This window comes from Coregonus lavaretus, assembly GCF_964263955.1.
Source record: "Coregonus lavaretus genome assembly, contig: HAP1_SCAFFOLD_355, whole genome shotgun sequence".
Lineage (NCBI taxonomy): Eukaryota > Metazoa > Chordata > Actinopteri > Salmoniformes > Salmonidae > Coregonus > Coregonus lavaretus.
In genome coordinates this window covers 350,548-373,411 of record NW_028156546.1, presented here as the reverse complement: position 1 = coordinate 373,411, position 22,864 = coordinate 350,548, and the positions used below count along the sequence as shown (strand labels likewise).

Genomic DNA, 22,864 nt, shown 5'->3' with positions numbered 1-22,864 from the left:
GGCTACTCTATACCTAGACCCTCCTCCTATTGGCTACTCTATACCTAGACCCTCCTCCTGGCTACACTATACCTAGACCCTCCTCCTGTTGGCTACTCTATACCTAGACCCTCCTCCTGTTGGCTACTCTATACCTAGACCCTCCTCCTATTGGCTACACTATACCTAGACCCTCCTCCTGTTGGCTACTCTATACCTAGACCCTCCTCCTGTTGGCTACTCTATACCTAGACCCTCCTCCTGGCTACTCTATACCTAGACCCTCCTCCTGTTGGCTACTCTATACCTAGACCCTCCTCCTGTTGGCTACTCTATACCTAGACCCTCCTCCTGTTGGCTACTCTATACCTAGACCCTCCTCCTCCTGTTGGCTACTCTATACCTAGACCCTCCTCCTGGCTACACTATACCTAGACCCTCCTCCTGGCTACACTATACCTAGACCCTCCTCCTATTGGCTACTCTATACCTAGACCCTCCTCCTGTTGGCTACTCTATACCTAGACCCTCCTCCTGGCTACTCTATACCTAGACCCTCATCCTGGCTACTCTATACCTAGACCCTCCTCCTATTGGCTACTCTATACCTAGACCCTCCTCCTGTTGGCTACACTATACCTAGACCCTCCTCCTATTGGCTACTCTATACCTAGACCCTCCTCCTGTTGGCTACTCTATACCTAGACCCTCCTCCTGGCTACACTATACCTAGACCCTCCTCCTGTTGGCTACTCTATACCTAGACCCTCCTCCTGGCTACTCTATACCTAGACCCTCCTCCTGTTGGCTACTCTATACCTAGACCCTCCTCCTGGCTACACTATACCTAGACCCTCCTCCTGTTGGCTACTCTATACCTAGACCCTCCTCCTCCTGGCTACTCTATACCTAGACCCTCCTCCTGTTGGCTACACTATACCTAGACCCTCCTCCTGTTGGCTACTCTATACCTAGACCCTCCTCCTGTTGGCTACTCTATACCTAGACCCTCCTCCTGGCTACTCTATACCTAGACCCTCATCCTGGCTACTCTATACCTAGTCCCTCCTCCTGGCTACTCTATACCTAGACCCTCCTCCTGTTGGCTACTCTATACCTAGACCCTCCTCCTGTTGGCTACTCTATACCTAGACCCTCCTCCTCCTGTTGGCTACTCTATACCTAGACCCTCCTCCTGTTGGCTACTCTATACCTAGACCCTCCTCCTGTTGGCTACACTATACCTAGACCCTCCTCCTGGCTACACTATACCTAGACCCTCCTCCTGTTGGCTACTCTATACCTAGACCCTCCTCCTGTTGGCTACTCTATACCTAGACCCTCCTCCTATTGGCTACACTATACCTAGACCCTCCTCCTGTTGGCTACTCTATACCTAGACCCTCCTCCTATTGGCTACTCTATACCTAGACCCTCCTCCTGTTGGCTACACTATACCTAGACCCTCCTCCTGTTGGCTACTCTATACCTAGACCCTCCTCCTATTGGCTACTCTATACCTAGACCCTCATCCTGGCTACTCTATACCTAGACCCTCCTCCTATTGGCTACTCTATACCTAGACCCTCATCCTGGCTACTCTATACCTAGACCCTCCTCCTGTTGGCTACTCTATACCTAGACCCTCCTCCTGTTGGCTACTCTATACCTAGACCCTCCTCCTATTGGCTACTCTATACCTAGACCCTCCTCCTGGCTACTCTATACCTAGACCCTCCTCCTGGCTACTCTATACCTAGACCCTCCTCCTGTTGGCTACTCTATACCTAGACCCTCCTCCTGTTGGCTACTCTATACCTAGACCCTCCTCCTCCTGTTGGCTACACTATACCTAGACCCTCCTCCTATTGGCTACACTATACCTAGACCCTCCTCCTATTGGCTACTCTATACCTAGACCCTCCTCCTGTTGGCTACTCTATACCTAGACCCTCCTCCTGTTGGCTACTCTATACCTAGACCCTCCTCCTGGCTACTCTATACCTAGACCCTCCTCCTGTTGGCTACTCTATACCTAGACCCTCATCCTGGCTACTCTATACCTAGACCCTCCTCCTGTTGGCTACTCTATACCTAGACCCTCCTCCTGGCTACTCTATACCTAGACCCTCCTCCTGGCTACTCTATACCTAGACCCTCCTCCTGTTGGCTACTCTATACCTAGACCCTCCTCCTGTTGGCTACTCTATACCTAGACCCTCCTCCTGGCTACTCTATACCTAGACCCTCCTCCTGTTGGCTACTCTATACCTAGACCCTCCTCCTGGCTACTCTATACCTAGACCCTCCTCCTGGCTACTCTATACCTAGACCCTCCTCCTGTTGGCTACTCTATACCTAGACCCTCCTCCTGTTGGCTACTCTATACCTAGACCCTCCTCCTCCTGTTGGCTACACTATACCTAGACCCTCCTCCTCCTGTTGGCTACACTATACCTAGACCCTCCTCCTATTGGCTACACTATACCTAGACCCTCCTCCTATTGGCTACTCTATACCTAGACCCTCCTCCTGTTGGCTACTCTATACCTAGACCCTCCTCCTGTTGGCTACTCTATACCTAGACCCTCCTCCTGGCTACTCTATACCTAGACCCTCCTCCTGTTGGCTACTCTATACCTAGACCCTCCTCCTATTGGCTACTCTATACCTAGACCCTCCTCCTGGCTACTCTATACCTAGACCCTCCTCCTGTTGGCTACACTATACCTAGACCCTCCTCCTCCTGGCTACTCTATACCTAGACCCTCCTCCTATTGGCTACTCTATACCTAGACCCTCCTTCTATTGGCTACTCTATACCTAGACCCTCCTCCTGTTTGCTACTCTATACCTAGACCCTCCTCCTGTTGGCTACACTATACCTAGACCCTCCTCCTGGCTACACTATACCTAGACCCTCCTCCTATTGGCTACTCTATACCTAGACCCTCCTCCTGTTGGCTACACTATACCTAGACCCTCCTCCTGGCTACACTATACCTAGACCCTCCTCCTATTGGCTACTCTATACCTAGACCCTCCTCCTGTTGGCTACTCTATACCTAGACCCTCCTCCTGGCTACACTATACCTAGACCCTCCTCCTCCTGGCTACTCTATACCTAGACCCTCCTCCTATTGGCTACTCTATACCTAGACCCTCCTTCTATTGGCTACTCTATACCTAGACCCTCCTCCTGTTTGCTACTCTATACCTAGACCCTCCTCCTGTTGGCTACACTATACCTAGACCCTCCTCCTGGCTACTCTATACCTAGACCCTCCTCCTGTTTGCTACTCTATACCTAGACCCTCCTCCTGTTGGCTACTCTATACCTAGACCCTCCTCCTGGCTACACTATACCTAGACCCTCCTCCTGTTGGCTACTCTATACCTAGACCCTCCTCCTGGCTACTCTATACCTAGACCCTCCTCCTGTTGGCTACTCTATACCTAGACCCTCCTCCTGTTGGCTACACTATACCTAGACCCTCCTCCTGTTGGCTACTCTATACCTAGACCCTCCTCCTATTGGCTACTCTATACCTAGACCCTCCTCCTGTTGGCTACTCTATACCTAGACCCTCCTCCTGTTGGCTACTCTATACCTAGACCCTCCTCCTGGCTACTCTATACCTAGACCCTCCTCCTGGCTACTCTATACCTAGACCCTCCTCCTGTTGGCTACTCTATACCTAGACCCTCCTCCTGTTGGCTACTCTATACCTAGACCCTCCTCCTGGCTACTCTATACCTAGACCCTCCTCCTGGCTACTCTATACCTAGACCCTCCTCCTGTTGGCTACTCTATACCTAGACCCTCCTCCTATTGGCTACACTATACCTAGACCCTCCTCCTGTTGGCTACTCTATACCTAGACCCTCCTCCTATTGGCTACTCTATACCTAGACCCTCCTCCTGTTGGCTACTCTATACCTAGACCCTCCTCCTGGCTACTCTATACCTAGACCCTCCTCCTGGCTACTCTATACCTAGACCCTCCTCCTGGCTACTCTATACCTAGACCCTCCTCCTGGCTACTCTATACCTAGACCCTCCTCCTGTTGGCTACTCTATACCTAGACCCTCCTCCTATTGGCTACTCTATACCTAGACCCTCCAGCGGAAAGGTCAAGAGTCAGCCCCAACCCTAGGCCTGTACACCACCCACCCAGGACAGAAAATACCCCTACCTTCCTGGAACAAGAAAAAAACAGATGCTGCACTCTCTCCTCCTCCCCACAGAACAGACACCCCCTGCCCACTGATGATGCACTGTCTGCTCCTCCCCACAGAACAGACACCCCCTGCCCACTGATGATGCACTGTCTGCTCCTCCCCACAGAACAGACACCCCCTGCCCACTGATGATGCACTGTCTGCTCCTCCCCACAGAACAGACACCCCCTGCCCACTGATGCTGCACTGTCTCCTCCTCCCCACAGAACAGACACCCCCTGGTGTCTGTTCAGCACTCTGGTCTGGATGAGTGGGTTGTGAAACAGTGACTCCTCCATTATCCATGCTCCTGGCCTTGAAACATCTCTGTGAACAGATAGTGTATTTCCACGGCCAAAGCACAGCGCGGTAGAACAGAGTAATGGTTGACATATCGAACTGCTCCAGATCCAATAAGAACAAGCGCCTGGCCTACCCAAGATCCCCTGCTCTCCTCAGAACAGCCCAAGCAGTGTCTCTCCAGCACACCCCCTGCTGGGACAGAAGTCTCTGTGCAGCTTGTAGACGGAAAGCAGTCACTCTGGACCCAGTGTCCACCAGCCCTTGGTCCCCATCATGCAGAGGGAGGTGTAACACTGCTGCTCGTGTCCAGTGGTGACCAGACCAAAATAAATACACCAGTCGAAAGAAAACCAACAGAGGCAACAGACAAGGGAAAGATCTCCCCCTGTGATGCTGATTATACCCATCAACAGAGGTAACAGACAAGGGAAAGATCTCCCCCTGTGATGCTGATCAGACCCATCAACAGAGGCAACAGACAAGGGAAAGATCTCCCCCTGTGATGCTGATCAGACCCATCAACAGAGGCAACAGACGAGGGAAAGATCTCCCCTGTGATGCTGATTATACCCATCAACAGAGGTAACAGACAAGGGAAAGATCTCCCCTGTGATGCTGATCAGACCCATCAACAGAGGTAACAGACAAGGGAAATATCTCCCCCTGTGATGCTGATCAGACCCATCAACAGAGGTAACAGACGAGGGAAATATCTCCCCCTGTGATGCTGATTATACCCATCAACAGAGGTAACAGACAAGGGAAATATCTCTCCCTGTGATGCTGATCAGACCCATCAACAGAGGTAACAGACGAGGGAAAGATCTCCCCCTGTGATGCTGATCAGACCCATCAACAGAGGTAACAGACAAGGGAAAGATCTCCCCTGTGATGCTGATCAGACCCATCAACAGAGGCAACAGACAAGGGAAAGATCTCCCCCTGTGATGCTGATTATACCCATCAACAGAGGTAACAGACAAGGGAAATATCTCCCCCTGTGATGCTGATCAGACCCATCAACAGAGGTAACAGACGAGGGAACGATCTCCCCCTGTGATGCTGATCAGACCCATCAACAGAGGTAACAGACGAGGGAACGATCTCCCCCTGTGATGCTGATCAGACCCATCAACAGAGGTAACAGACAAGGGAAAGATCTCCCCCTGTGATGCTGATCAGACCCATCAACAGAGGTAACAGACAAGGGAAAGATCTCCCCCTGTGATGCTGATTATACCCATCAACAGAGGTAACAGACGAGGGAAAGATCTCCCCCTGTGATGCTGATCAGACCCATCAACAGAGGTAACAGACGAGGGAAAGATCTCCCCCTGTGATGCTGATCAGACCCATCAACAGAGGTAACAGACAAGGGAAAGATCTCCCCCTGTGATGCTGATCAGACCCATCAACAGAGGTAACAGACAAGGGAAATATCTCCCCCTGTGATGCTGATCAGACCCATCAACAGAGGTAACAGACAAGGGAAAGATCTCCCCTGTGATGCTGATCAGACCCATCAACAGAGGTAACAGACGAGGGAAAGATCTCCCCCTGTGATGCTGATCAGACCCATCAACAGAGGTAACAGACAAGGGAAAGATCTCCCCTGTGATGCTGATCAGACCCATCAACAGAGGTAACAGACGAGGGAAATATCTCCCCCTGTGATGCTGATCAGACCCATCAACAGAGGTAACAGACAAGGGAAATATCTCCCCCTGTGATGCTGATCAGACCCATCAACAGAGGTAACAGACAAGGGAAAGATCTCCCCTGCGATGCTGATCATCATCTTGTATGAACTTTTCTCTTCTACCACTTTCTTTCCTTTGATGGATCTTTTGCCTACTCTTCCTGCTACAACACGGCCATTCAGACGCCAACGCCCCCTCTGAATAACTTTATCCAAGCCCACTGATGTTTTAATGTATACAGTGAACCTGACTGGGACTCACCCTGAGATGATACACCTACATTGATGGGGATATCCATGATACACCTACATTGATGTGGATATCCATGATACACCTACATTGATGGGGATATCCATGATACACCTACATTGATGGGGATATCCATGATACACCTACATTGATGGGGATATCCATGATACACCTACATTGATGTGGATATCCATGATACACCTACATTGATGGGGATATCCATGATACACCTACATTGATGGGGATATCCATGATACACCTACATTGATGGGGATATCCATGATACACCTACATTGATGGGGATATCCATGATACACCTACATTGATGGGGATATCCATGATACACCTACATTGATGGGGATATCCATGATACACCTACATTGATGGGGATATCCATGATACACCTACATTGATGGGGATATCCATGATACACCTACATTGATGGGGATATCCATGATACACCTACATTGATGGGGATATCCATGATACACCTACATTGATGGGGATATCCATGATACACCTACATTGATGGGGATATCCATGATACACCTACATTGATGGGGATATCCATGATACACCTACATTGATGGGGATATCCATGATACACCTACATTGATGGGGATATCCATGATACACCTACATTGATGGGGATATCCATAATACACCTACATTGATGGGGATATCTATGATACACCTACATTGATGGGGATATCCATGATACACCTACATTGATGGGGATATCCATGATACACCTACATTGATGGGGATATCCATGATACACCTACATTGATGGGGATATCCATGATACACCTACATTGATGGGGATATCCATGATACACCTACATTGATGGGGATATCCATGATACACCTACATTGATGGGGATATCCATGATACACCTACATTGATGGGGATATCCATGATACACCTACATTGATGGGGATATCCATGATACACCTACATTGATGGGGATATCCATGATACACCTACATTGATGGGGGTATCCATGATACACCTACATTGATGGGGATATCCATGATACACCTACATTGATGGGGATATCCATGATACACCTACATTGATGGGGATATCCATGATACACCTACATTGATGGGGATATCCATGATACACCTACATTGATGGGGATATCCATGATACACCTACATTGATGGGGATATCCATGATACACCTACATTGATGGGCATATCCATGATACACCTACATTGATGGGCATATCCATGATACACCTACATTGATGGGCATATCCATGATACACCTACATTGATGGGGATATCCATAATACACCTACATTGATGGGGATATCCATGATACACCTACATTGATGGGGATATCCATGATACACCTACATTGATGGGGATATCCATGATACACCTACATTGATGGGGATATCCATGATACACCTACATTGATGGGGATATCCATGATACACCTACATTGATGGGGGTATCCATGATACACCTACATTGATGGGGATATCCATGATACACCTACATTGATGGGGATATCCATGATACACCTACATTGATGGGGATATCCATGATACACCTACATTGATGGGGATATCCATGATACAACTACATTGATGGGGATATCCATGATACACCTACATTGATGGGGATATCCATGATACACCTACATTGATGGGGATATCCATGATACACCTACATTGATGGGGATATCCATGATACACCTACATTGATGGGGATATCCATGATACACCTACATTGATGGGGATATCCATGATACACCTACATTGATGGGGATATCCATGATACACCTACATTGATGGGGATATCCATGATACACCTACATTGATGGGGATATCCATGATACACCTACATTGATGGGGATATCCATGATACACCTACATTGATGGGGATATCCATGATACACCTACATTGATGGGGATATCCATGATACACCTACATTGATGGGGATATCCATAATACACCTACATTGATGGGGATATCTATGATACACCTACATTGATGGGGATATCCATGATACACCTACATTGATGGGGATATCCATGATACACCTACATTGATGGGGATATCCATGATACACCTACATTGATGGGGATATCCATGATACACCTACATTGATGGGGATATCCATGATACACCTACATTGATGGGGATATCCATGATACACCTACATTGATGGGGATATCCATGATACACCTACATTGATGGGGATATCCATGATACACCTACATTGATGGGGATATCCATGATACACCTACATTGATGGGGATATCCATGATACACCTACATTGATGGGGATATCCATGATACACCTACATTGATGGGGGTATCCATGATACACCTACATTGATGGGGATATCCATGATACACCTACATTGATGGGGATATCCATGATACACCTACATTGATGGGGATATCCATGATACACCTACATTGATGGGGATATCCATGATACACCTACATTGATGGGGATATCCATGATACACCTACATTGATGGGGATATCCATGATACACCTACATTGATGGGCATATCCATGATACACCTACATTGATGGGCATATCCATGATACACCTACATTGATGGGCATATCCATGATACACCTACATTGATGGGGATATCCATAATACACCTACATTGATGGGGATATCCATGATACACCTACATTGATGGGGATATCTGACAGCGTATCAGTCTCTTCCTCCATTCCTCCATCCTCATTGGCCAGCTCCATGGAATCCAGAGCCCACAAAAAAGGGACAGCAACCTCTCACCACCCACAGCACCCTCACACCACCCGCAGCACCCTCACACCACCCGCAGCATCCTCACACCACCCACAGCACCCTCACACCACCCACAGCACCCTCACACAATCCGCAGCACCCTCACACAACCCGCAGCACCCTCACACCACCCACAGCACCCTCACACAACCCGCACCACCCTCACACAACCCGCAGCACCCTCACACAACCAACTCCAGAGAGAGAAAGAGAGAAAGAGAGAGCGAGAGAGAGAGAGAGAGAGAGAGAGAGAGAGAGAGAGAGAGAGAGAGAGAGAGAGAGACTCTCTCCTTCCAGTGTTGTGATAGGCAGGCCTGTCAGTACGGGGGCCAATCAAGGACAACAAGGAACCAAACCAAAGACAGGCCGACTGACATGATTGTGGTTTTACTCCTCTGCTCAAGTATACCTACTGCACCTACAGCAGAATGGTACAATATGGTGCAGTATGGTGCAGTATGGATGCAGTATGGATGCAGTATGGTGAAGTATGATGCAGTATGGTACAGTGTGGATGCAGTGTGGTACAGTATGGTACAGTATGGTACAGTATGGTGCAGTGTGGTGCAGTATGGTGAAGTATGATGCAGTATGGTACAGTGTGGTGCAGTGTGGTACAGTATGGTGCAGTATGGTGCAGTATGGATGCAGTATGGCACAGTGTGGATGCAGTGTGGTACAGTATGGTACAGTATGGTGCAGTGTGGTGCAGTGTGGTGCAGTATGGTGCAGTGTGGTGCAGTGTGGTGCAGTGTGGTACAGTATGGTGCAGTGTGGGTACAGTGTGGGTGCAGTATGGTACAGTATGGTGCAGTGTGGTGCAGTGTGGTGCAGTATGGTGCAGTGTGGTGCAGTGTGGTGCAGTGTGGTACAGTATGGTGCAGTGTGGGTACAGTGTGGGTGCAGTATGGTACAGTATGGTGCAGTATGGTGCAGTATGGATGCAGGATGGTACAGTATGGTGCAGTAGGGTGCAGTATGGTACAGTATGGTGCAGTGTGGTGCAGTGTGGTACAGTATGATGCAGTGTGGGTGCAGTGTGGGTGCAGTATGGTACAGTATGGTGCAGTATGGTACAGTATGGATGCAGTATGGTACAGTGTGTTGCAGTGTGGTACAGTATGGATGCAGTATGGTACAGTGTGTTGCAGTATGGTACAGTATGATGCAGTATGGTACATTATGGTGCAGTATGGTGCAGTATGATGCAGTATGGTGCAGTATGGTACAGTATGGTGCAGTGTGGTACATTATGGTGCAGTATGGTGCAGTATGATGCAGTATGGTGCAGTATGGTACAGTGTGGTGCAGTGTGGTGCAGTGTGGTACAGTATGGTGCAGTGTGGGTGCAGTATGGTACAGTATGGTACAGTATGGTACATTATGGTGCAGTATGGATGCAGTATGGTGCAGTATGGTGCAGTATGATGCAGTATGGTGCAGTATGGTGCAGTATGGTGCAGTGTGGTACAGTGTGGTGCAGTGTGGTGCAGTGTGGTACAGTATGGTGCAGTGTGGGTGCAGTGTGGGTGCAGTATGGTACAGTATGGTACAGTATGGTACATTATGGTGCAGTATGGTGCAGTATGGTGCAGTATGGTACTGTATGGTGCAGTATGGTACATTATGGTGCAGTATGGTGCAGTATGGTGCAGTATGGTGCAGTATGGTACATTATGGTGCAGTATGGTGCAGTATGGTCCAGTATGGTACAGTGTGTTGCAGTGTGGTACAGTATGGTGCAGTATGGTACATTATGGTGCAGTATGGTGCAGTGTGGGTGCAGTATGGTACAGTGTGGTGCAGTATGGTACATTATGGTGCAGTATGATGCAGTATGGTGCAGTGTGGTACAGTATGGTGCAGTATGGTACATTATGGTGCAGTATGGTGCAGTGTGGGTGCAGTATGGTACAGTGTGGTGCAGTATGGTACATTATGGTGCAGTATGATGCAGTATGGTGCAGTATGATGCAGTATGGTACAGTAAGGTACAGTGTGGTGCAGTATGGTACAGTATGGTGCAGTATGGTACATTATGGTGCAGTATGGTGCAGTATGGTCCAGTATGGTACAGTGTGTTGCAGTGTGGTACAGTATGGTGCAGTATGGTGCAGTATGGTGCAGTGTGGGTGCAGTATGTTACAGTGTGGTGCAGTATGGTACATTATGGTGCAGTATGATGCAGTATGGTGCAGTATGATGCAGTATGGTACAGTAAGGTACAGTGTGGTGCAGTATGGTACCGTATGGTGCAGTAAGGTGCAGTATGGTACCGTATGGTGCAGTAAGGTGCAGTATGGGTGCAGTAAGGTGCAGTATGGGTGCAGTAAGGTGCAGTATGGGTGCAGTAAGGTGCAGTTAGGTGCAGTATGGGTGCAGTAAGGTGCAGTATGGGTGCAGTATGGGTACCAACTGAGGATAAGGAGGAACCAATCCAAAAACAGGCTTTAAATATTTTAAGACAGTTGTCAGTTAGTTCCCCATTGGGCTTCAATGTCTTATACCTTGTCTCAGCTCTTATTTTGGGGCATTCGTAACTCCACCCCCTCGCTACAGTGTTTATGGAAAGGGACAGTTGTGTTTGACAGATGGTCTGAAGGGAGGAGGCTGAAACAGAGGGGAACTGTCACAGGACTGTCAACCATTTTAACATGATGCTATCTAGGCATACAGAGACATACATGGGTAAATAGATAGATTAATGCATTGTGAATAAAGCCATAGCTAGGCTCAATAAAGCAGACTGGAGCCCCATCTCTCAATCAATTTCAATTTTATTTTATATAGCCCTTCTTACATCAGCTAATATCTCGAAGTGCTGTACAGAAACCCAGCCTAAAACCCCAAACAGCTAGTAATGCAGGTGTAGAAGCACGGTGGCTAGGAAAAACTCCCTAGAAAGGCGAAAACCTAGGAAGAAACCTAGAGAGGAACCAGGCTATGAGGGGTGGCCAGTCCTCTTCTGGCTGTGCCGGGTGGAGATTATAACAGAACCATGCCAAGATGTTCAAAAATGTTCATAAGTGACAAGCATGGTCAAATAATAATCAGGAATAAATCTCAGTTGGCTTTTCATAGCCGATCATTAAGAGTTTGAAAACAGCAGGTCTGGGACAGGTAGGGGTTCCATAACCGCAGGCAGAACAGTTTAAACTGGAATAGCAGCAAGGCCAGGCGGACTGGGGACAGCAAGGAGTCACCACGGCCGGTAGTCCCGACGTATGGTCCTAGGGCTCAGGTCTCTCAGTTGGCTTTTCATAGCCGATCATTAAGAGTTGAAAACAGCAGGTCTGGGACAGGTAGGGGTTTCGTAGCCGCAGGCAGAACAGTTGAACAGTTGAAACTGGAATAGCAGCAAGGCCAGGCGGACTCTCTCTCTCTCTCTCTTTAAGACACACAGACATTTTGTATTGTATTATGTAGTTTTATGTGATGCGTGGTTGTGTCATCTGGCTATCTTGAGATGAACGCACTAGCTGTGGGTCTCTCTGGATGGGAGCGTCAGCTAGATGACTAAATTGTAATGTAGTGCTATGTATTTTATGTATATTATGTATTTTATTAGTTGTGTTTTGATTTCTGTTTGGACCCCAGGAAGAGCAGCCCCTGTCTCAGCAGTAGCTCATTGGGGATCCTAATAAATACTACTAATACTACTGCTCTCTCTCTCTGTCTCATCTCCCTGTTTTTTCTGTCCCTCTCTCTCTCTTTCTCCATCTCTTCTACCCTCTCTCTCTTTCTCCATCTCTTCTACCCTCTCTCTCTTTCTCCATCTCTTCTACCCTCTCTCTCTTTCTCCATCTCTTCTACCCTCTCTCTCTTTCTCCATCTCTTCTACCCTCTCTCTCTTTCTCCATCTCTTCTACCCTCTCTCTCTTTCTCCATCTCTTCTACCCTCTCTCTCTGTCTCATCTCCCTGTTTTTTCTGTCCCCCTCTCTCTCTTTCTCCATCTCTTCTACCCTCTCTCTCACCCTGTATCTCTCTGGCATTCTCCAACAGACAGCTCCTCCTGTGTTCCCTCTCCTTCCTTCCTGTCTGAGTCTCCTCACAGGTCTACAAGCTGCGCTGACGTCTTTCATTTATGCACCACTTATCTCTTCCATCGATGTGAGCCAGCGCAGAGAGCCCCAAGGACATACATATTTAACAACACAGTGTGTGTGTGTGTATGTGTGTGTGTGTGTGTGTGTGTGTGTGTGTGTGTGTTTTTCCAGGCATGTATATCCCCAGCTGCGATGAGGACGGCTACTACAGACAGCTGCAGTGTGACCAGAGCAGGGGAGAGTGTTGGTGTGTCGACCAGCACGGAGGAGAAATGATGGGCTCCAGAATCCATGGCAACCCTGACTGTGGTAAGAGCCATAGAGCTGTAGAGTGAAGAGCTTCCTGTTGGTTATACAATAACAATCATTCTACAACGGGTTGGTCAAAACAAGCATTGTGATTGTTTGAGACACGTTCTAAGTCACACTAAGAACCCTGTTCAGTATGGGTCGGCCTGTGAGAGATTCCTGCGCATTCAGTGTCCCATCAGCCAATTCATCAACTTTGATCTCCACTGTAAAAAGCCTCTAGACATTATTTTCCTTTGCTTCTAGCCTAACATTTGGTTCGCAAACAACAGGGAGGTTTGTACAAAACGTTGCTGTCTGTCTCTCGACATTTGCAACATTGTTTCAATATTGAGACTTAATTAACATGTCAGGACGAGACGGACTTCTTCTCTCAGCCAGTCCAAATCATGAGTCAGCATCATTTTTATGGATATATACAAAGACATTTCAATAGAAAAACTGGTCAAACGACATGCAGATACTTTGCTGTTATTCTGGCTGCACTGTTTGACCTGACTGTGTTAGCCGTAGTTGGCTAGCTAGCGAGGGATAAGAGCATTGCCAGCCAGCATGGCAACGGAACATTTCAAATCAAATCAAATCAAATTTTATTGGTCACATGCGCCGAATACAACAGGTGCAGACATTACAGTGAAATGCTTACTTACAGCCCTTAACCAACAGTGCATTTATTTTAAACAAAAAAGTAAGAATAAAACAACAACAAAAAAGTGTTGAGAAAAAAAGAGCAGAAGTAAAAAATAAAGTGACAGTAGGGAGGCTATATATACAATAGAATAAAGTGACAGTAGGGAGGCTATATATACAGGGGGGTACCGTTGCATAGTCAATGTGCGGGGGCACCGGCTAGTTGAGGTAGTTGAGGTAATATGTACATGTGGGTAGAGTTAAAGTGACTATGCATAAATACTTAACAGAGTAGCAGCAGCGTAAAAAGGATGGGGTGGGGGGGCAGTGCAAATAGTCCGGGTAGCCATGATTAGCTGTTCAGGAGTCTTATGGCTTGGGGGTAGAAGCTGTTGAGAAGTCTTTTGGACCTAGACTTGGCACTCCGGTACCGCTTGCCGTGCGGTAGCAGAGAGAACAGTCTATGACTAGGGTGACTGGAGTCTTTGACAATTTTGAGGGCCTTCCTCTGACACCGCCTGGTATAGAGGTCCTGGATGGCAGGGAGCTTTGCCCCAGTGATGTACTGGGCCGTACGCACTACCCTCTGTAGTGCCTTGCGGTCAGAGGCCAAGCAGTTGCCATACCAGGCGGTGATGCAACCAGTCAGGATGCTCTCGATGGTGCAGCTGTAGAATTTTTTGAGGATCTGAGGACCCATGCCAAATCTTTTTAGTCTCCTGAGGGGGAATAGGCTTTGTCGTGCCCTCTTCACGACTGTCTTGGTGTGTTTGGACCATGATAGTTCGTTGGTGATGTGGACACCAAGGAACTTGAAGCTCTCAACCTGTTCCACTACAGCCCCGTCGATGAGAATGGGGGCGTGCTCAGTCCTCTTTTTTTTCCTGTAGTCCACAATCATCTCCTTTGTCTTGGTCACGTTGAGGGAGAGGTTGTTGTCCTGGCACCACACGGCCAGATCTCTGACCTCCTCCCTATAGGCTGTCTCATCGTTGTCGGTGATCAGGCCTACCACTGTTGTGTCGTCGGCAAACTTAATGATGGTGTTGGAGTCGTGCCTGGCCATGCAGTCATGGGTGAACAGAGAGTACAGGAGGGGACTGAGCACGCACCCCTGAGGGGCCCCCGTGTTGAGGATCAGTGTGGCAGATGTGTTGTTACCTACCCTTACCACCTGGGGGCGGCCCGTCAGGAAGTCCAGGATCCAGTTGCAGAGGGAGGTGTTTAGTCCCAGGATCCTTAGCTTAGTGATGAGCTTTGAGGGCACTATGGTGTTGAATGCTGAGCTGTAGTCAATGAATAGCATTCTCACGTAGGTGTTCCTCTTGTCCAGGTGGGAAAGGGCAGTGTGGAGTGCGATAGAGATTGCATCATCTGTGGATCTGTTGGGGCGGTATGCAAATTGGAGTGGGTCTAGGGTTTCTGGGATTATGCTGTTGATGTGAGCCATGACCAGTCTTTCAAAGCACTTCATGGCTACAGACGTCAGTGCCACGGGTCGGTAGTCATTTAGGCAGGTTATCTTAGAGTTCTTGGGCACGGGGACTATGGTGGTCTGCTTGAAACATGTTGGTATTACAGACTCAGTCAGGGACATGTTGAAAATGTCAGTGAAGACACTTGCCAGTTGGTCAGCACATGCTCGGAGTACACGTCCTGGTAATCCGTCTGGCCCTGCGGCCTTGTGAATGTTGACCTGCTTAAAAGTCTTACTCACATCGGCTACGGAGAGCGTGATCACATAGTCGTCCGGAACAGCTGGTGCTCTCATGCATGCTTCAGTGTTGCTTGCCTCGAAGCGAGCATAGAAGTGGTTTAGCTCGTCTGGTAGGCTTGTGTCACTGGGCAGCTCGCGGCTGTGCTTCCCTTTGTAGTCTGTAATAGTTTTCAAGCCCTGCCACATCCGACGAGCGTCAGAGCCAGTGTAGTATGATTCAATCTTAGACCTGTATTGACTCTTTGCCTGTTTGATGGTTCGTCGGAGGTCATAGCGGGATTTCTTATAAGCGTCCGGGTTAGAGTCCCGTTCCTTGAAAGCGGCAGCTCTACCCTTTAGCTCAGTGCGGATGTTTCCTGTAATCCATGGCTTCTGGTTGGGGTATGTACGTACGGTCACTGTGGGGACGACATCATCGATGCACTTATTGATGAAGCCAGTGACTGATGTGGTGTACTCCTCAATGCTGTCTGAAGAATCCCGGAACATGTTCCAGTCTGTGCTAGCAAAACATTTAGAACGAACGACTGGGTTTGCGTCCATAAATATATCAGTTAAAAAAAGAAACATCCCTTTTCCAGGACTCTGTCTTTCAGAGATAATTCGTAAAAAATCCAAATAACTTCACAGATCTTCATCGTAAAGGGTTTAAACACTGTTTCCCATGCTTGTTCAATGAACCATAAACAATTGATGAACATGCACCTGTGGAACGGTCGTTAAGACACTAACAGCTTACAGACGGTAGGCAATTAAGGTCACAGTTATGAAAACTTAGGACACTAAAGAGGCCTTTCTACTGACTCTGAAAAACACCAAAAGAAAGATGCCCAGGGTCCCTGCTCATCTGCATGAACGTGCCTTAGGCATGCTGCAAGGAGGCATGAGGACTGCAGATGTGGCCAAGGCAATAAATTGCAATGTCTGTACTGTGAGACGCCTAAGACAGCGCTACAGGGAGACAGGACGGACAGCTGATCGTCCTTGCAGTGGCAGACCACGTGTAACAACACCTGCACAGGATCGGTACATCTGAACATCACACCTGCGGGACAGGTACAGGATGGCAGCAACAACTGCCCGAGATACACCAGGAACGCACAATGCCTCCATCAGTGCTCAGACTGTCCCCAATAGGCTGAGAGAGGCTGGACTGAGGGCTTATAGGCCTGTTGTAAGGCAGGTCCTCGCGGTTTTGTCTCACCGGGGTGATGGTCGGATTCGCGTTTATCGTCGAAGGAATGAGCGTTACACCGAGGCCTGTACTCTGGAGCGGGATCGATTTGGAGGTGGAGGGTCCGTCATGGTCTGGGGCGGTGTGTCACAGCATCATCGGACTGAGCTTGTTGTCATTGCAGGCAATCTCAACGCTGTGCGTTACAGGGAAGACATCCTCCTCCCTCATGTGGTACCCTTCCTGCAGGCTCATCCTGACATGACCCTCCAGCATGACAATGCCACCAGCCATACTGCTCGTTCTGTGTGTGATTTCCTGCAAGACAGGAATGTCAGTGTTCTGCCATGGCCAGCGAAGAGGCCGGATCTCAATCCCATTGAGCACGTCTGGGACCTGTTGGATCGGAGGGTGAGGGCTAGGGCCATACCCCCCAGAAATGTCCGGGAACTTGCAGGTGCCTTGGTGGAAGAGTGGGGTAACATCTCACAGCAAGAACTGGCAAATCTGGTGCAGTCCATGAGGAGGAGATGCACAGCAGTACTTAATGCAGCTGGTGGCCACACCAGATACTGACTGTTACTTTTGATTTTGACCCCCCCTTTGTTCAGGGACACATTATTCAATTTCTGTTAGTCACATGTCTGTGGAACTTGTTCAGTTTATGTCTCAGTTGTTGACTCACTTGTTATGTTCATACAAATATTTACACATGTTAAGTTTGCTGAAAATAAACGCAGTTGACAGTGAGAGGACGTTTCTTTTTTTGCTTAGTTTAGAACAAAAAGACTAAACGACTGGGTCGAGTCTCTGGCAACCTTACCAGAATGAATGGCCAGCCGGCTTGGCTAGCAACCATAGATGTGTCGGGACTAGGCCTATCTTTTCGCTGAGGTATGAAGTAATAGCCTATGAATATGTTTATCAAAATAACGTTTTTTATTTAATTGGTAAGCTGTTGAAAAGCAATTGTACACTCGAGGTTGTGCAAAACTACTTTTTTAGCACGGCTGTGCTAAAAGCAAACAGGAAAACGCTCATCCAGAGACGGCGCCCCTAGTGGCCGGGGACTTTAATGCAGGGAAACTTACATTAGTTTTACCTCATTTCTACCAGCATGTTAAATGTGCAACCAGAGGGGGGAAAAAAACTCTAGACCACCTTTACTCCACACACAGACACGCGTACAAAGCTCTCCCTCGCCCTCCATTTGGCAAATCTGACCATAATTATATCCTCCTGATTCCTGCTTACAAGCAAAAACTAAAGCAGGAAACACCAGTGACTCAGTCAATAAAAAAGTGGTCAGATGAAGTAGATGCTAAGCTACAGGACTGTTTTGTTAGCACAGACTGGAATATGTTCCGGGATTCTTCCGATGGCATTGAGGTGTACACCACATCAGTCACTGGCTTCATCAATAAGTGCATCGATGACGTCGTCCCCACAGTGACTGTACTTACATACCCTAACCAGAAGCCATGGATTACAGGCAACATCCGCACTGAGCTAAAGGGTAGAGCTGCCGCTTTCAAGGAGCGGGACTCTAACCCGGAAGCTTATAAGAAATCCCGCTATGCCCTCCGACGAACCATCAAACAGGCAAAGCGTCAATACAGGACTAAGATCGAATCGTACTACACCGGCTCCGACGCTCGTCGGATGTGGCAGGGCTTGCAAACTATTACAGAGTACAAAGGGAAGCACAGCCGCGAGCTGCCAAGTGACACGAGCCTACCAGACGAGCTAAATTACTTCTATGCTCGCTTCGAGGCAAGTAACACTGAAACATGCATGAGCGCATCAGCTGTTCCGGACGACTGTGTGATCACGCTCTCCGTAGCCGATGTGAGTAAGACCTTTAAACAGGTCAACATTCACAAGGCCGCAGGGCCAGACGGATTACCAGGACGTGTACTCTGAGCATGCGCTGACCAACTGGCAAGTGTCTTCACTGACATTTTCAACCTCTCCCTGTCTGAGTCTGTAATACCAACATGTTTCAAGCAGACCACCATAGTCCCTGTGCCCAAGAACACTAAGGTAACCTGCCTAAATGACTACTGACCCGCAGCACTCACGTCTGTAGCCATGAAGTGCTTTGAAAGGCTGGTCATGGCTCACATCAACACCATTATCCCAGAAACCCTAGACCCACTCCAATTTGCATACCGCCCCAACAGATCCACAGATGATGCAATCTCTATTGCGCTCCACACTGCCCTTTCACACCTGGACAAAAGGAACACCTATGTGAGAATGCTATTCATTGACTACAGCTCAGCGTTCAACACCATAGTGCCCTCAAAGCTCATCACTAAGCTAAGGACCCTGGAACTAAACACCTCCCTCTGCAACTGGATCCTGGACTTCCTGACGGGCCGCCCCCCATGTGGTAAGGGTAGGTAACAACCCATCCGCCACGCTAATCCTCAACACGGGGGCACCTCAGGGTGCATGCTCAGTCCCCTCCTGTACTCCCTGTTCACCCATGACTGCATGGCCAGGCACGACTCCAACACCATCATTAAGTTTGCAGATGATAGTGGTAGGCCTGATCACCGACAACGACAAGACAGCCTATAGGGAGGCTCAATTGGGTTGAGGCCGGGGGATTGTGGAGGCCAGGTCATCTGATGCAGCACTCCATCACTCTCCTTCTTGGTAAAATAGCCCTTACACAGCCTGGAGGTGTGTTGAGTCATTGTCCTGTTGAAAAACAAATGATAGTTCCACTAAGCCCAAACCAGAATGGATGGCGTATCGCTGCAGAATGCTGTGGTAGCCATGCTGGTTAAGTGTGCCATGAATTCTAAATAAATCACTGACAGTGTCACCAGCAAAGCACCCCCACACCATAACACCTCCTCCTCCATTCTTTACGGTGGGAACCACACATGCAGAGATCATCCGTTCACCCACACCGCGTCACACAAAGACATGGTGGTTGGAACCAAAAATCTCAAATTTGGACTCCAGACCAAAGGACACATTTCCACCGGTCTAATGTCCATTGCTCGTGTTTCTTGGCCCAAGCAAGTCTCTTCTTGTTATTGGTGTCCTTTAGTAGTGGTTTCTTTGCAGCAATTCGACCATGAAGGCCTGATTCACACAGTCCCCTCTGAACAGTTGATGTTGAGATGTGTCTGTGACTTGAACTCTGTGAAGCATTTATTTGGGCTGCAATTTCTGAGGCTGGTAACTCTAATGAACTTATCCTCTGCAGCAGAGGTAACTCTGGGTCTGCCATTCCTGTGGCGGTCCTCAAGAGAGCCAGTTTCATCATAGCGCTTGATCGTTTTTGCGACTGCACTTGAAGAAACGTTCAAAGTTCTTGAAATGTTCCGTATTGACTGACCTTCATGCCTTAAAGTAATGATGGACTGTCGTTTCTCTTTGCTTATTTGAGCTGTTCTTGCCATAATATGGACTTGGTGTTTTACCAAATAGGGCTATCTTCTGTATACCCCCCCTACCTTGTCACAACACAACTGATTGGCTCAAACGCATTAAGAAGGAAATAAATTCCACAAATTAACTTTTAAGAAGGCACACCTGTTAATTTGAATGCAGGTAGTGTACGTTTTACCAGCGGCAGACTATGATCGATAATGTCAAAAGCCGCACTGAAGTCTAACAAAACAGCCCCCACAATCTTTTTATCATGCTGTGCTTGTTGAATGTCCTTCCCTATAAGCGTGCTGAAAATCTGTTGTCAATTTGTTTACTGTAAAATAGCATTGTATTTGGTCAAACACAATTCTTTCCAGAAGTTTACTAAGGTTTGGTAACAGGCTGATTGTACCCCCCTGTATATATAGCCTCCCTACTGTCACTTTATTTTACTTCTGCTCTTTTTTTCTCAACACTTTTTTTGTTGTTGTTTTATTCTTACTTTTTTTGTTTAAAATAAATGCACTGTTGGTTAAGGGCTGTAAGTAAGCATTTCACTGTAATGTCTGCACCTGTTGTATTCGGCGCATGTGACCAATAAAATTTGATTTGATTTAATTTGATTTGATTTGGCTTTACTATTCTTGGGGTAGTGGAATGACTTTTGCTTCCCTCCAGACCTGAGGGCACACTTTCTAGTAGGCTTAAATTGAAGATATGGCAAATAGGAGTAGCAATATCGTCCGCTATTTTCCATCCAGGTTGTCAGACCCCGGTGGCTTGCCATTGCTGATAGACAACAATCATATTTTCACCTCTTCCACACTCACTTTACGGAATTCAAAAGTTAAAATGCTTGTCTTTCATAATTTGGTCAGATATACTTGGATGTGTAGTGTCAGCGTTTGTTGCTGGCATGTCATGCCTAAATCTGCTAATCTTGCCAATGAAAAAGTCATTAAAGTAGTTGGCAAAATCAGTGGGTTTTGTGATGAATGAGCCATTTGATTCAATGAATGATGGAGTCGAGTTTGCCTTTTTACCAATATTTAATTTAAGGTGCTCCAAAGCTTTTTACTATCATTCTTTATATCATATATTTTTGTTTCATAGTATAGTTTCTTTTTATTAAGTTTAGTCACATGATTTCTCAATTTGCAGTACGTTTGCCAATCGGTTGGGCTGCCAGACTTATTTGCCATTCCTTTTGCCTCATCCCTCTCAACCATACCATTTTTCAATTCCTCATAAATCCAAGGAGATTTAACAGTTTTTTCAGTAATTTTCTTAATGGCTTCATGCTTATTAGTAACTGGAATAAGCAATTTCATAAATGTTTTAAGTGCAGCGTCTGGTTGCTCCTCATTACACACCACAGACCAGTTCTCTGCTGCCAATGACTGGAACAAATTGCATAAATCTCTGAAGCTGGAGACACTTATCTCCCTCACTAACTTTAAGCATCAGTTGTCAGAGCACCTTACCGATCACTGCACCTGTACACAGCCCATCTGAAATTAGCCCGCCCAACTACCTCATCCCCATATTGTTATTTATTTTGCTATTTTGCACCCCAGTATCTCTATTTGCACATCATCTCTTGCACATCTATCATTCCAGTGTTAATACTAATTGTAATTATTTTGCACTATAGCCTTTTTATTGCCTTACTTCCATAACTTGCTACATTTGCACACACTGTATATATTTATTTCTGTTGTATTTTTGACTTTGTTTTGTTTTACCCCATATGTAACTCTGTGTTGTTGTTTTTATCGCACTGCTTTGCTTTATCTTGGCCAGGTCGCAGTTGTAAATGAGAACTTGTTCTCAACTGGCTTACCTGGTTAAATAAAGGTGAAATAAAAATAAAATAAAATAAAATAAACACCAACAACATAGGAATCACTACAAAACGTATTGTATGACCTCTTATACACTATATTAGGCCCAGCCTTTGGGACTTTGGTTTTCCTAGATATGGCTACTATATTGTGATCACTACATCCTATGGATTTGGATACTGCTTTAAAGCAATCCTCCTCCCTTAATCAATTACCTGACTTTTCCAAGCCAAAATATATTTTTTGCCTCCTCGAGAGACATGCTAAGCCCTGTAGTCCCTCCACTTCAAACTCCATCTGTATAGGGCTGTATAGGGCTGTAGGGCTGTATAGGGCTGTAGGGCTGTAGGGCTGTATAGGGCGGCAGGGCTGTATAGGGCTGTATAGGGCTGTATAGGGCTGTAGGGCTCCAGGGCTGTATAGGGCTGTATAGGGCTGTATAGGGCTGTAGGGCTGTATAGGGCTGTAAGGCTGTATAGGGCTGTAGGGCTGTATAGGGCTCTAGG

General features: G+C 47.3%; 1 protein-coding gene across 1 annotated transcript in view; it reads left to right on the top strand.

Moving 5' to 3' along the window:
- Nucleotides 1-22,864, top strand: part of LOC311126221 (testican-2-like) — a gene marked incomplete at its 5' end in the record, with an annotated part of 29,039 nt that overhangs the window by 4,470 nt on the left and 1,705 nt on the right. The window contains one exon of the mRNA XM_084200233.1: nt 13,463-13,600. Coding sequence (XP_084056359.1) covers nt 13,463-13,600 — 138 coding nt within the window. The remainder of the gene's footprint in view (nt 1-13,462; nt 13,601-22,864) is intronic.